The following is a 16327-nucleotide window of genomic DNA, read 5'->3' on the forward strand; positions in this document are numbered from 1 at the left end:
TGGAGACTGGTGTCTCTTTTATCAACATACAAACTAGCTAAAATAACGTTAGCAGTAATCAAATGTAGTTCGTCTGCATTTGCTGAGGTTATCAAATAGCTGAAATATCTAGATCTATCACCTAGTTTCTTTAGCTAGCGATGGCCACTATTATTGGTGCTTGCGCCCCCTGGTGTAAAGCTATATAGCGCGCACAAGTCTCCACGCGCATTGCAAATCTCATCTCATCTTCTACTACCGCTTAATCCTCACTAGGGTCGCGGGAGTTGTCCATACCAGCCGTCATTGGGCGAGCAACGCAGGCAAACAACCATTTGCACTCGCACCTAGGGTCAATTTAGGTGGGAGGAAACCGGTTTAACCGGAGTACCTGGAGAAAACCCACGCAGACACAGGGAGACACATGCAAAAGGCCCTTTCATAAACCGGATTACCATGCACACCCTACCTCTACACCGCCCTGTACACCACACCAGCTTTTGTTTCTAATTACATTTCTCATTGTTTAGGAGTGACCCCCGCTCACCCCGGTTTTGCTGGCTTTAGCCACACCCACGCTTGTTGCTACTAGCAACAGCGGGCTACACAATAAAGTTAGGTTCCGACAACCGTTATGCAATTATGAGCTTTCAAGCAGAACACAGCGAACGTAATTGAGCAATATTACCCTCAAATTACGTTTAAGCACACCCTCGAGGGTAATTGCGATTATACAACAATTACCAACAAAATACAGCATATAATTAAATATATTCATGTTGATGGACATTTTGCTCTCAAAATTTAAAGTTTTTTGCGAGTGTGCTTCCCGTTTCCATGGAAATAACCCGGACCTGGAACCCAGACCTTCACACTGGGAGGCATCAGCAGTAACCACGGAGCAGTTGTGCATTTGTAACTTGCTCCACGCATTTATCGTCTATAATCGCATTTATCGCATTTCATAGTCATCAAATCAGCAACTCGAGTCCATGCACCTCCCCCACCAACATCACACTTCAAAACAACGTGTGTTGCATTCATGATCTGAAACACTGCAGGAATTTCTAATATCTTCCGAAAGGAATTGCCTTCTGCATCCCTTTAGCTCAATTAAATCCAGGTCAGGCGGGATTGACCACTCGCTAGGCCACTCGGGGCTTGGATCTAGACCGCATGTGGACCGCGGGCCGTTTCTGGAATACCCAGGCTAAACTGTCTGATTACGACAAACGTCATTTAAAGGGGGAGATGACTGTCACGTGGTCACGCCTACTTCCTGTTTACTGCCTGTTGTACCTTCAGACTGTAGTACACAGAGATTGCAACACTTGCCTGCAGGAATAGAGCTGTCATCCACAACAACATATGCTGCATTGCTACTGATATACTCACATATAACATTAATCTATGTATCGCTGTGGTCGTGATTACTAAGGAGATATGGAGACGTGACATTGAGGAAACGTGTGCAGGCCGGGAACGGATCCTCGACGTTTCCTATTTACCGGAGTCCAGTTAGCTGGTGCTGAGAAACGAACGTTTCGGTCTTATGTCCGGATCCCAGACCCAACAGAGGCGATGTGGAGGACTAAAACGTTCTGAATTAGCCTGACTGAGTTCTCATTTAGTGGAAACAACGAATTCTACGCCTTAACTAGCTTGTTAGCTAGCGGTGCTAAATCCGGTAGCTAGCAGTAGCAGTAGCGGCACCAGCCGCCGCGGGGTGAGGTGCTGACTGAGTGGGCTTGTGTTTGGAAAGTGGAGCAGCCCGCCGGTGCCCTGAATTCAAGTAAACCCTTCGGTGCCAGCCCCCTCAAGCGGGCAGTCAGGAAAAAGCTGGCCGGGAAGAGATGGCCTGGTCGGTCTCCCCGTTCCAGAGGACAAGGCTCTGCGGTGTTTGAAGGAGGTCTAGTACGGCTGGAGCCCACCACGGGTCGAGGTGCTATGATGGCCGCATCCCCCTCCGCAGCCGGCGTCTTCACGGCCACCAGGCTGTCGGTCAGAAAGAGCGAGGAAATAGTTGATTTGATAGATTTGTTTTCCAAGACGCAGTACAGAGCAAAGGAGGTCACTCCTCGGGTAAGAATGGGGAATGGAAGTCGAAGCTGCCTTTATAGAGTCAAGAATGTAAAACATGACCCTACAAGTAAAGGTTATGCTGGGAAATGTTATGTCCATCAAGAAGTTTATATTCAATTCAATCCACTAAACATAAAACTGAAGCGAATTACTTCCTCAGTTTGGGAGTTCATTCTTTCAGAGGAAGATCATTGGTTAATTGATAATAATCAAAAAATAAGTAAAATAGTATAAGCATGAAATGTATAAAATTAATTATTAAAACAAATAGAGATAGATGTAAATGTGTATTATATATTATATACTTAGAAAACAGGTAAATATGTATTATATACACTGGAATTGTTGCCTAATATAAGAACTTTAGGGTTGAATTTTAAGCACGTTCCATGATTTTTGAGACACCAGTAGTCTCTACTCAAAGCTTAACATACTCTCACCCCCTCCCCTCCTCCCCTCCTCCCCTCCTCCTATCCCCCCCTCCAGGTGGAGGCGATAGAAAAGAGGTGCTTGGAGTTGTTTGCCAGAGATTACAAGTTCAGCATCATCCATAACGCCAATGGAGAAGTGTGTGGCCACTACCCTCGGCAGATAGTTTTCCTGGAGTATGAATCCACAGATGTGGAGAGAGACAGGTACCTCTTCTTTACTCAGTCAGTCCCATCATTTCCAATACAAAGTTCAGCCCATTTAGTTACTTTTTACCCTCTTGTTTGTGACCCCCCCACCCACACAGGGAGCAGGGAGCAAAGGCCATCCTCAATTTCCAGTCCTCTGAACAAAGGGTTGAAATGACTGTTCTGTCACATGAGGGCTTATTGTGTCCCAAAAAACAGGAAACGATTTGTAGTGATTCAATAAATCCTTATTTCTCACTTCTGTTAACACAGCAGAGCTGTTATTAAAGTGTGGTGTTGTGAAAAGAAGACAAACAAAACTATGCAATAAATGTTTTTTAAAATTGTATGAACATTAAAAGTTGGGAGGGGGGGCATTGCTCTTAATAAAGGTAATAATGAATGCTGTCAGAAAGGAATCATTATCCGTAATTGTCTAATATACCCAAAAATATTAATAAAGAAGATGCTATGATATGAGCATCATTATAAAGCTTATCTGCAGAATTCAGATCTCACAACTTTTGACATTTGCAGTTCCAACATTTCTTGGTCACACAACAAACAAATAATTATTTTAATATTGACTTGATAAGCTCACATGATACAATGAATGGTGGGCAATGAAGCAGAAAGCACTGACTAACCGGTATCATTCATTATTATCTGGTAGCAAAAAAAAAACTGTCTGGTTTGTCGTTTCACTCTTGATTACCTTAAATGTTTATGAGGCCTCACAAGCTGCTTTGTTGCTGCAGTAGCCGCTGACAGGCAGTTAAATGTTTATTGACATATTGGCTGGGAAAAATAAATCAATGGTTGTAAAGTCCTGATTTGATTTTTTTTTTTTTTTTTTTTTTAAATGGTTTGTGTGTGCAGATTTGAGAGTGCAGTTCAAATCAGTAAGCTGCAGGACTTGGTGAACCGGAGTAAGCTGGCTCGCTGCAGAGGAAGATTTGTCTGCCCGGTCATCCTCTACAATGGCAAGGTATATACAGTATATTTTTAATATCAGTCGTATTATGCCTGCCTAATACTGTGTAAGTGTCCCTTGTGCCTCCAGAACAGTTGTGACTCATCAGAGAATGGACATGGGTCTTCTGAGGATGTCCTGTGGTGTCTGGTAACAGAATGTTGTTAGTGGGGGCCTTTGGGTGCTATGGGTTTATGGGAGGACCTAGGGCTGCACGGTATACAGTTCATACCAAAAACTGGTATTTTTTTCCATTTTGATATGAATTTTTAATATACCAGCATACCGATGTATTTGTTTACACAGCGTTCAGAACACTGCGCCACAGACACTGTTTCCAATCAAACCATTTTCAGTGTAGCGCTTCTAAACACGCATTGTGCAATCAAGTGGCAACCTCCAGGTCTGAGTTATGAAGCCCATGCGGAAGTGCAAAAAATTGCAGTTCATCGAGTGAGGCTGGCTGCAAAAGGGAGCAAATCTCCATAGAATCCCATGTTAAAAAGCCCAAATTTACAGCATCATTAAACATGTTTACATCCTGGTTCAAAAAACAGTTTTGGTCTCAATGGTTTATTTCACTATTCATGACAACTGTAAAGGGTTTACATTTTTTTCTAACACATTTGTTTATTTTTTATTAATGTTTAAAATTCTGCATAATTAAGGGCGTTCTTTGAGTGACAGGGGACATATGGCCGCTGCCAGAGGCCGCTAGCTGCTAGCCGTGGTCTCTCTGCTAAGCTTTGACCTGCATTAACTTTCTCTAGTTAGCAACTCACACTTTTTAGTTTCCTTTTAAATTGTACCACGACTAGACATGGAATTAAAATAACACATACTCCCAAACTTTGTCCGAACCAAAACATGTCTCTTGGTTTTGAACGCGAACAAAGCCGTCTGTAGTGTAAGCCACTTCCTCCTTTCTGTATGGTGGCTGGTAGCAGGTGACACAGTAATTAGTAATTGATTTACTGAAACTGTCTGCCCGCTGCCTGACCCTGTATCATTTCATCCCCGTTACAGCATATATGTCGGTCATCCACTCTGGCAGGCTGGGGGGAGTTGTACGGACGCACAGGCTATAACTACATCTTCTCAGGTACAAAGCACACACAAACACACACAGGTGTCTTAAATTTAGTTCAAATAGAGGAAGTTGTACAGTTTCAGTATCAGTTCCCACATACTGGGTGATGCAAGAAACCCTGTTTATTGAATCTGTCCTTCATTTAAATATCAAGTTTGATTGTTGAAGTTGTCAGTCATCATGTTTCCCCATAATTTATTTGTATGTTTTATCTTTTTACAGGAGGCAACGACGACACATGGACGGAGTCGGAGGATGTTCTAGAGGATGACAGTGCAGTCAGGTGATCACATTCCCTTAAATAGATGAGTGCACAGTGAACCTCAGACACTGGGTTAGATCAGTATGTGACGCTAATCACTCAGGGCAGCAGGGTCTCTGATGCTCTCGAATGGTCTAAAAATAGCACTGATCTAATTTCTAAAGTCTTGTGTATTGTCTCTCTCTGTCATCAACAGTACACCATCAGTCCACAACTCATTTAAGCAATATTCCCCGAGAGGGTTTGCTTTAACGTCATTTGAGTGCGACAGTGATGCAGAAGCGCCGAGGTCTGCAAGCATCACCAAAGTGCTCAAATTACGTTTAAGCACACTCTCGAGGGTAAGATTGTGATTATACAACAATTACCAACAAAATAAAGCGTATAATTAAATATATATTCATGTTGATGGACATTTTGCTCCCAAAATTAATTTTTTTTGCAAATGTGCTTCCCGTTTCCATGGAAATAAATGGGGTCTGACTAATAACTGGAACACAATCAGTCACGTCAGTAGACTCCTATGTGTAATGGAACCTAGTTCACCACTACAGCAAATAATCCAAACCTTATTAACGACCTAGCAACAGTGATAACAATGATTTTCTAGTCCCAGATGAGTGAACTCTGAGCTGACGTTCATGTTTTAACGCGTTCTCGGACTTTACCGAACTAAATCAATAATGCATAAATGAGAAAAAAAATACTTATTCTTACTGCCCAAGTTATAACAAAGATGCTGATTTTGTTCTAATAAATCGAAATTAACAACAAACCGATCCATTTCGTAGCATATTTTTCAGCCGTTTCCTGCTCCAGCTTTGACAGTTAGTGTTGCCACAGAGATGGATACAATGTTGCCACAGACTTGGCGGAGCAATATTTTTAGTGATGAGTCAGCTGTCCTGTAATGCTGATTTGAGCATGTATGTCTTATTGACCAATCAGATTGCTTGGTCGGAACTACTTGTTGTATAATCATCATTTAATACTATATATGATAAAAGTCTTCACACTGTTAAGTCTAAGCAAATGTTATGCATGTTTGCTTGAAAAGTGACTTATACAGATGATCAGATTGTTGTAGTTCTGAGATTATTTTTGTAGTTCTTAAACAAATACATTTTTATTTGAATGATGCATATGGAAAAAGCTGTTGATTTGTCGCTAGATGACAAAAGCCTGATTCGCAATGGATAATTTTAACCTGGGGCATCTTGTGATTCAGAAATCACCCCATACATCTGAGTTTCATGTGGCGCATTCACGCAGGATAAACAAACTCTGTGTTTTACTCTAATTTACAATCCATATTTATCATAGTTATCATAGTTTATGCCTCACTCCACTGTGTGTTAGAGACGGTTTAATTACTTTGCAATTTACATTCACTGGCCACTTTATTAGGTACCCCTTGCTAGTAAAAGGCAGTACAATGAACTCATTGTCTTGTTCAAGAAACCAGTTTGAGATGACATGAGCTTTGTGACATGGTGCATTATCCTGCTGGAAGTAGCCGTCAGAAGATGGTACACTGTGGTCATAAAGGGATGGACATGGTCAGCAACAATACTCGGGTAGGCTGTGGCATTTAAACCATGCTCGGTTTGTACTAAGGGACCCAAAGTGTGCCATGAAAACATCCCCCACAACATTACACCACCACCACCATCCTGAACCGTTGATACAAGGCAGGATGGAGCCATGCTTTCATGTTGTTTACGCCAAATTCTGACCCTTCCATCCAAATGTCGCAGCTGAAATCGAGACTTGTCTGACCAGGCAACATATCTTCTATTGTCCAGTTTTGGTGAGCCTGTGCAAAATATATGCAATTTTACATTTATAAATATCCACCAAAACAAAATAAGTTCAGACATAGTTATGTGTAATAATGTAAAATAACAGAGGGAAAAAGTATTGAACCCATGCAGAAAGGGAGGTGGAAAAAGGCATGGAAAGCCAAGACACCAGCTGAAATCTATCAGTGATCAGAAAGCCATCCTGCCCTTTGAACATCTCATGATGGGAAAAAGCAAAGAACTCTCTCAAGACCTTTGCAACCTTATTGTTGCAAAACATTCTGATGGCATTGATTCCAGAAGGATTTCTAAACTTCTGAATGTTCCAGTGAGCACTGTTGGAGCCACAATCCGGAAGTGGAAAGAACATCATTCAACCATAAACCAGCAACGACCAGGTGCTCCTCACAACATTTCTGACAGAGGAGCTTGTTGAAGCTTGTTTAAAGTTTGCTGGTCACATGAGAGCAAAATCGAACTCTTTGGATGCCATAACCACCATGTTTGGAGGACAAAATGCACTGCACATCACCAAAACCACCATACTGACAGTGAAGTTTGGAGGTGGAACATCATGGTGTGGGGCTGTTTTTCTGCATATGGTACTGGCAAACTTCATATAATTGAAGCGAGGATGAATAAATGTACAGAAACGTTCTACAGAAAAATGTGCTGCAATCTACCAGAATGATGAAGATGAAATGAGAATAGATATTTCAGCAAGACAATGATCCCAAACACAGAGCCAAGGAAACTCTCATCTGGCTTCAGAGAAAGTAAATAAAGCTGCTAGAACGGCCCAGACAATCACCTGACTTGAATCCAATTGGAAATCTATGGAAAGAACTAAAACTCAGAGTTGATAGAAGAGGCCCATGGAACCTTCAAGACTGTTTGTGTGGAAGAATAGCCCAAAATGACACCTGAGCAATGCATGTGACTAGTTTCTCCATACAGGAGGCATCTTGAAGCTGTCAATACCAACAAAGGTTTTTGTACAAAGTATTAAGTATCAGTAAGTGTGTTCAATACATTTTCCCTGTGTAATTTTCACATTATTATACATAACTTAATTTCTGAACTTATTTGTTTTGGTTTCTTTCTATCTTTCTATAACTTGGGTTGTTACAACACCTGGTGAAAAATTCACGTCAATACCACCTTTAGAAATATGTTTAATATGAAAAATTGTGATGTGTTCGATACTTATTTTACCTGCAGTATGTAAACATATATAGTAAATATGGTAAATAGTTTTGCTTTTATATAGCACCTTTGTACAAAAGCGCTTTTACAGTCACATCTACCCATTCACTCACACAAGATGAGTGAGTTTTTTGTTAGAGAAAATTTGGACTTTTCTCGTGGCCTTTGGCAAAATGATTACATCCATCTCAGTGAGCTCTGCCCCGCTGGCTGCTCAAGACAGTTTTCAATGCAGACTGATGCAAACTGAAAGGTTCCTCTCTTTTGAGTCACAAATGTTTAAGACTGGTTTTTATTGTAATTTAATTTATCGCATTCCGCGTGGGCCCTTTCTTTCATCTAACTTCAAACTGGAGAAGGTTTTAATTATTGGTGATTTTAACCTTCATATTGATGATATCACTTGCAGTATGGCTGCTGATCTCCTATCCATCGCTGGCTCTTTTAACTTTACTCAACATGTTAGTGGCACTACGCATGTCAGGTGCCATACCTTAGATCTTGTTTTCTCGATTGGTCTAAATATTGAAGATATGTGCATTGATGATGTACATGTGAGTGATCATAGCTGTGCAAGATTTGACCTCAACTTTCCTTGTGACCCTCTTAAGGTCAGAAGAGCTTAAGGCCAAGAGTGGGATTATTATGGGAGGCTGCTGAGATGTTTTCTGCTTTATTTGATATTTGTTCACTGACTGGAAGTAATGATGTAAACGTCCTTACCTAGTCTTTTAACAGTCTTTTGTGTTGTTATCTTAGATGAATTGGCACCTGTGAAGCACTGTCTCCAATGCAAAACATTGTCCCTGTCCCTGGATTAATGACTGTTTCAGGTCATATAGAAATAAATGTCAAAGGGTAGAGCATTCATGAAAGATGACTAATTCGTGCTTACAGGCTCCATCTTAGGGAACTCAGGGCCTCCGTAAATGAAATGTTGGGAACAGCCAGAACTCAATGTTTCTCCCAGGTAATTTCATTCGTTTTTAAAGATCTAAAATAATTTTAGATAAATTCCAGTCTGGTTTCCACAAAAAGCACTCCACAGAAACTGCTCTGCTTAAAGTCTCCAGTGGTGAGGTCAGCTGATGCCAGTGATTTCACAGTTTTAGTTCTGTTAGACCTCTCGTCAGCCTTTAACGTGGTTGACCACAAAATTATGATTAATGAAATCTAGTTGGGATGTCTGGTTCAGTCCTAAAATGGTTTTCGTCCTACCTTTCCAGCAGAGGTTTTAGTGTGTCTGTGAACGATATCTTGTCTGAATCTGCTGAGCTGTTTTGTGGGGTTCTTCTGTCCTTGGACCCATACTGTTCACTGTAACCAGCATTACTAGAAAGAAGCAAAATATTCTTATATTCAATCAAGTCATCTTGTATTAATAAAGCAGAGTAGAGCAGAGCAAAATAAAGCAGCATACTGGTGCCATGTCCTTCAAAATATTAAATGGTCTTGCTCTTATATAGCGCTTTTCTACCTACTCAAAGGTACTCAAAGCGCTTTTACAGTCAGAGACACATCCACCCATTCGCTCACACAAGCGCACACACACATTCACACACCAGCGCCAGTTGCACTGGGAGCAACTGGGGGTTCAGTATCTTGCTCAAGGACACTTCGGCATATGGCACACTCAGGGGATCGAACCACTAATCCTTTGGTTCATGGACAATCCGCTCTACCTACTGAGCCATAGCCACCCCCAGATTAGATATTAGATATTAAATATTAATTAAGTGTTATCTTTGACCCAGTAATGTCCCTAGTTCACCATTTCCATCCGCCAAATATTGCTTTTGCCAGCTCAGGAACATAATAAGACTGTTGGTGTCAAAAGTTGAAGTGGAAATGATCATCCATGCTTTTATCTCACTACTGCAACACTCTTTTAACTGTTTCAATAAAAAAAGAGCTTGACAAGTTAAACAGAATGCTGCTGCAAGGCTTTTAACTTACACAAACAAAAGGTCCCATATCACCCCGGTTTGAGCGGTGCTCCACAAGCTCCCAGTACATTTTAGAATTCATTTTAAAATGTTAGTTCTGACTTTTAGATCCTTGCACGGACAAGCACTCTCCTGTCTCTCCGATCTTATACAGTCATACCTTTCACATGCAGTCTGCAGCCATCTGATCAATGACTACTTGTGTCCCATCCACATATTTTAAGATCAGAGGTGACAGCTTTTTATTCTGTAGCCCCCAGATTGTGGAATGCCTTACCTCTCTCACTCCAATGCCTTGTTTCAGTTTATGCTTTTAAAAAGCACTTTAAGTCTCTTTGATTTAAACAGGCCTTTGGTAAGTTGTAATTTTATGGCTGTTTTAATGTAGGTTTCATTCTTCTTATGTTTTTTGTCATAACTGCATTGAATGTATTTTGTTTTACTTTTGTTTTATTTTTTTGTGCAACATTCTGTCTTTTTACTTTTTTATTATGAAGCACTTTGTGGTTTATTACCTGAAAAAGGTAAATAAAGTTTACTGACTTACTTCACCTTTTATAATGTAACTACAAATTCTTTCCTTTTATCATGCTCAGGAATGGGGACTCCCAGCTCTTCGACAAGGTCCGAGGCCATGACATTAAGCTGCTACGTTACCTCTCAGTTCGTTACATCTGTGACCTGATGGTGGAAAACAAGAAGGTTAAGTTTGGCCTAAAGTAAGGAACAGCACAGAACAGCACCTGTTTTTTAGGGCTTTGTTGAAAGAAAACTTTTAGAATGCATCTGATCTGACCACTGACGTGGTAGAAGTGCCTGCACCCAAAGCTGCACATTTACCCCAAAGTTCACTATATTCCATAAAAACAGCAAAACATATTGCATTTATATAAGGCATGGGTCTTCAACAGGGGATCTGTGACCCCTACTGGGTCTGCAGTGGTACTGCGCAACCAAATCTGTGGTTGATTAGATATATTTTATATATATTTTTTATTTTGCCCCACAAATTTAAATTTCTTTAATCCTCATTAACATGAAACCAATTTTTTGTGAAGGGATAAACGGACGCAGAAGACGTTATCTTACTTTCATCACTTCACTCATTCTATGATACAGGAGCTGCCTTAACAGTGCACCGTTTCACACAGAGCGCCACACTAGCCAAGACCTGTCAATCTAAGCCTCCTGTACACAGTAGGCCCCACCCCTATCGCTGCTGAGCCAATCACGAGGCCGCACATTACACACTGACTCTGTCATGTTCTCTTAATCTCTCATCAGTTTGGGGATCCTTGGCCTGAAAAACGTTGAAGACCCCTGATATAAGGAATGTTAAAGTATAGTCTTGGTTGAGGGTATTCACATCAAAATTGGAGGAGGTTTAGGACAATTTCCATACACAGTCCCCATTGTCTCACTCAGTGCAACATAAAAAGGCCCAACAAGTGGAACATCTCTGGATCCTTTTTCATAATAAAGAAATAATTTTAAAAAACACTCTGGGGCTCCGGGGCTGCCTGTAAACACCACCCCTGCATTAGAATATTTTAACAGTTGATGTCTCTAATGGATCTCTACTGCTGCCCCAGAACCAAGAACAGAGCTGTTCTATGTGTTTGAGTCATCTTTGGCTTCACATGTTAAATTATCATTTATTGATCTCCACCTTGACGTTCGTTAGACTTTCACAAAACTCAGATTATAACCCTGGAAGTTCCATACGCATCGTGGTGCTGGTAATAAAGGTAAAATAAGTAATTGAGGAAATATGTAATTTAACCACATTCAACTCCTCATACATCAACATGACCACATCATGAATTAACACAGAATCATACTCATGTGTTAATCTCATTTTCATTGAAAATGTAAATTCTTACTTAGATACATGTATTTTTTTAGTTAACAGCTACAAGGACAGAATATTTTAAAATGCTCTCCTTACCAGTCAACAAACATGACCAATACTACTTTTATTTTTCACTTGATCCTTTATAATAAAATTCTATATATATTTTTTGAATGAGTAAGGTACAGGAGATCTTAAATGTGACTCAGGACACATTGGGTCCGCACTGGTAAAGGAATGACGATGCATGCAACCGAAACCACCTCCAAATGTGGTCAGAGATCAGATTTCAATGCATCCTTCACACCTGTCTTTTATGTGATGGTACCACCCAGATTGGATCCCGTATACATGGGCCTAATTATATCAACAGGTTTTTCCTCAGTGCATTCAACTAAATCTCACACAGTGATGGATGGTAGCTGTTGGAAGCTGGAAGCTGTTCATTGTCTTAATTAGCTGTTAAGTGATCAGATGGCTCTCATGGGCACCAGGAGGAGTCTTGGTGTGAGACTCTTGATTCTACCATAGTGTCAGTTTCTCTCATTAGTGTATGTGCTATATTGAGACATACCTGTTAAACATTATGGAAACTTATATGGCCTTTTTTATTGTATTGTAAGAAAGGTCCCTGTGAATTCTCAAAGTGCCATCTTACCTTTTTGCATCTTTCCCTGTATTTGCAGTGTGACATCCTCTGAGAAAGTCGACAAGGCCCAACGCTATGCAGACTTCACCCTGCTTTCTGTGCCTTACCCAGGTCAGCAAAAGTTTTCCAGAGACTCTAATACATTTAGATATCATTTAATGATTAAATGTCTAATTTTACGTGATATGTAAATATACAGTGGTGGAAAAAAGGTTTTCGGACAATCCATGCAGTTGTGAAATTAAGCATTAAGAATAATTCTCAGGTCTTCAAGTGCAATTTCTTTTAATACAGACACAGAATAAATCCTTAACAAATCCTAAAATGGCCATTAAAAACTTAAAATTGATTGGTTCCATAAAAATACATAAGTAGTAACTGCAGTAATTTACAAGGAACTGGGTAAGATTAGCTCTCAACAGTGTGAAAGGCTCGTGGGGAACATGGCAGCCAGGATTAGAGCTGTAATGCTGCTAATGGCAGGACAACTAAATATTAGTTTGATGATATGATGGTCTATGTATTATGTATGTTAAGAACTGACATATTGAAACTGTCAAGAATTTAGTTTTGTTAGTTTTTCTTGTAAACAATAAATTTGTATTTGTGTGTCTGCCTAATGCAGCCACACCTTTTGAAACACAAAAATACTTTTCCCCATATATTTCATGATAATTGAGATTGTGTAAAATTTGAAGGGTGTCAAATACTAGGGCTGGACGACTATGGAAAAAATAATAATCACGATTATTCTGATAGATATTAAAATCATGATTAATAAACATGATTATTCATTGATTAAAAAAAAAAAAGTATTTATTGAACCACCAAAACTAAACTTTAAATATAACTTTTTATAGCATAAATGTAACAGCCTCCGTTATCTCTCGCTGTCACTGTAGCCGGTGGGATATAGAGTGGCATTGTAAAGAGAGTCTTCAATGGAGGACTGTGTTGCGGAATTGACGCACTTTTTTGGGTCTTTTGCTCCTTCAATACTTTGTCATACACCACTTTATGGCAGAACTTAAAATGGTTAAATAAATGTCGTGTTGCTTTGGGGTGCAGACACGACGGCGTGACAAACTTTGCAAACAATCTCCTTTTGCTCCACGTCCAACCAATTTGAATCCAAAATGTCTCCAATGACCTTTCTTTTCAACTAAAGGCTCAGGCTGACTTTCTGTCATGTTGTCAGTTGCTCGTTACACAATTGATCCACACACGTGACATGCTTGCTGCAGCTGCACGCGACAGAGGTACGTTCACAGTGCTTTTACAGCGCCGGAACTTGTAAACACGACGCGCGGCACATTAATCATTTTTCTGTGTGTTTTTATGATTGAGAAGCCAAAATTGAAATCACGATCAAACTTTGATTAATTGTCCAGCCCTAACGAAAACCGCTGTAAGATTGTAATGACTTAGGCAATCCACTGGAGGGCACTGATTGATTTATACAGAGAAAGAACAGTTGACCCGGTACATACTGTAGCTTACTGTCATTCAATCCTCCTTTCAGGGTGTGAGTTTTTTAAGGACTACAAAGACAGAGACTACACAGCTGAGGGTCTGGTGTTCAACTGGAATCAGGTAGGGAGTCTGTGCTCAGAGTCAGTCCAGTCAATGATGACAGCTTGTCTGTGTTGAATTAACCCAATGTTTCTGTCTCTCCACTGACAGGATTATGTAGATGCTCCTTTGACAATCCCTGTGTGCTTCACACAGAACTTGAACATTGACTGGACCCAGTACCAGGTCAGTTTTTAGATTCTGTCCTTGCCTCTTGTCTTGTCTTGTCTCATCTCGCCTTGTTTCTTCCCGTCTTGCCTCTTCACATTTCGTCTTGTTTATTCTCTTCTCTTCTGGTCTCTTCTCATTTCTTACACATTGAATTATTTAATGACGGATTTATTTCTTTTTATTATTTGTTTATGTGACAACTGTGTATCCACACACTTAATCAATGTGTGTGTGTTGTTCAGTCCTGGGACCTGGTGGAGCAGACCCAGAACTACCTGAAGCTGCTGCTGCACATCATCAACTCTGATGGTAGGTGGTTGTGGTGGTGACTTATAATACACTGAAAAGCTCCAGCCACTGACTTATTTACTTATTCTTCTACTTGTCTCCCTAAATTCACATTTGTCAAGTGTTTGTGTAACTACAGGGTGGCAGAATAGTTATGCAAATATAATGTTTTATGTATTACGTATTAAATGACAAAATTAAAGCATGTATTTATGTGTCTAGTCCTGGAACATTGTCTTTATAATCAATTGCATTCATATTCTGTGAAAATTTCTTCTTTATTGTATCAGCCAAACACTTAGCAGTAGATGTACTAAATTACAAATTGGTACCAAATTAAAATGGGGTGGGAAAAAATATCAGTGTGAAAATATGTTGCGATTTCTTTTGATATTCCGGTATCGATTTTGAATGTCTTGATATAAATTTTAAAAGTAAACGATAAGGTCATGTTTTGGGTCGATTGTGACCAACTTCTGCATCTAGACCACCACTTTATCTGTACAAATGCAATAAATTGGAAATTGATTATTTTTTGTTAGTATTGGTTACAGAAGCAGATGTTTACCATTGTAACTGAATATGAATACTTTGCCATCTTGCCATCAAACCATCTAGTTTGATTGATGTTTTGCTTTACAATAAAGAAATTGCAGTCATCCATCAAGTGCCTGTTATACTAGACTCCTGTTTCATCATAATGCTACAAAAAGAATGTTCCAATTTTGACCTTAAAGGTGTTCATATATGTAATTTCAGGTGAAAGTGGTCTTCTGGTGCACTGCATATCAGGCTGGGACCGAACACCTCTATTTGTGTCCCTGCTCAGGCTCTCCCTGTGGGCAGTGAGTTCTTACTTTTCCTCTCTTTTGTTTTTTATGTTTATTTATTTTCTTTAAAATCTCCTCCACTCCTCTACTGCTGTCTCTCCACATGACACACAAGTCATGCAGCTCATTCACCTCACCACCCTTCCTTTGTAAAAAATCTCTAAACCAAACTTATTTGCTGTTTCTATCATGTGCTTTAATCTGCCTCTTCTTTACATGCCACCTTTACCCAGAGAGCACGGCTTATATATAAGCAGATGCTTTAAAATGTGAATCATATTGTAAGACGGACAGTGGGCAGAGCTGGCCTGCCAAAAGGTCCAATCTGGCCCGCCTGATGAATTTAAGTGAGAACAAAAGTTGGAAAATTACACAGGTTGCCCTAAATGCAAATTTTCAAATAAATCGGCACTTACTCCTTATTTGTCTACCCGGGAGTGAGACCGAACTAAACAGCAGATGGAAAAAATGCCCCAACATTACACTTAGAAAGAAATTTTAGGTTAGTTTAATAATTGTAAACATTTTCCCAATACACTTACTTTTTAACATTATAACACTATCACTAAAAACAACTCTGCCTTTTTAGCTTTAGAATTGTACAAACTCATTACATTACTTTAAAATTCAGTGTTGAACTTGTCCAAAGTTCCTCATGCCTCGTCTCCTCTGTGACACATTTAAGGGACTGTAACATTCTTGATAATGGAGGAGGGGAACGATTTCACAGCGGAACTAGAGCAGGCATCCCATAATCACCTAATCTGACGCACCAGTTTCTAGTATGTTAAAAATATTTGACTTACCCTTGTTGTTTGTTTCTCAGGATGGTGCAGTGCATGCCAGCCTGGAGCCGGCCGAGATCCTCTATCTCACCATTGCTTACGACTGGTTCCTCTTCGGGTAAGAAAAAGAAAAATTTATATTGTTTACATTACTATCATAATTCAGTGACTTTGACCAAATGACCAATCACAGTGCATCAGCAACCGTAAATAATTCGTTGGA

The 16327-nt window shown here is 39.9% G+C and overlaps 1 protein-coding gene across 2 annotated transcripts in view; it reads left to right on the forward strand.

Annotated features, from left to right (window-relative positions):
• Positions 1–1234: 1234 nt before the first annotated feature.
• Positions 1235–16327, forward strand: part of mtmr14 (myotubularin related protein 14) — a 37509-nt gene continuing 22416 nt past the window's right edge. The window contains exons 1-12 of one of the 2 annotated variants that reach the window (XM_047582127.1): positions 1235–2061; positions 2548–2696; positions 3558–3666; positions 4678–4753; positions 4964–5024; positions 10554–10676; positions 12496–12569; positions 13981–14051; positions 14142–14216; positions 14444–14510; positions 15249–15334; positions 16146–16222. In XM_047582127.1, coding sequence (XP_047438083.1) covers positions 1927–2061; positions 2548–2696; positions 3558–3666; positions 4678–4753; positions 4964–5024; positions 10554–10676; positions 12496–12569; positions 13981–14051; positions 14142–14216; positions 14444–14510; positions 15249–15334; positions 16146–16222 — 1103 coding nt within the window. In that variant the 5' untranslated portion in view covers positions 1235–1926. The remainder of the gene's footprint in view (positions 2062–2547; positions 2697–3557; positions 3667–4677; positions 4754–4963; positions 5025–10553; positions 10677–12495; positions 12570–13980; positions 14052–14141; positions 14217–14443; positions 14511–15248; positions 15335–16145; positions 16223–16327) is intronic. The other variant, XM_047582126.1, reaches the window with a different exon arrangement.

This window comes from Mugil cephalus, chromosome 4 (assembly GCF_022458985.1).
Source record: "Mugil cephalus isolate CIBA_MC_2020 chromosome 4, CIBA_Mcephalus_1.1, whole genome shotgun sequence".
Taxonomy (NCBI): Eukaryota; Metazoa; Chordata; class Actinopteri; order Mugiliformes; family Mugilidae; genus Mugil; species Mugil cephalus.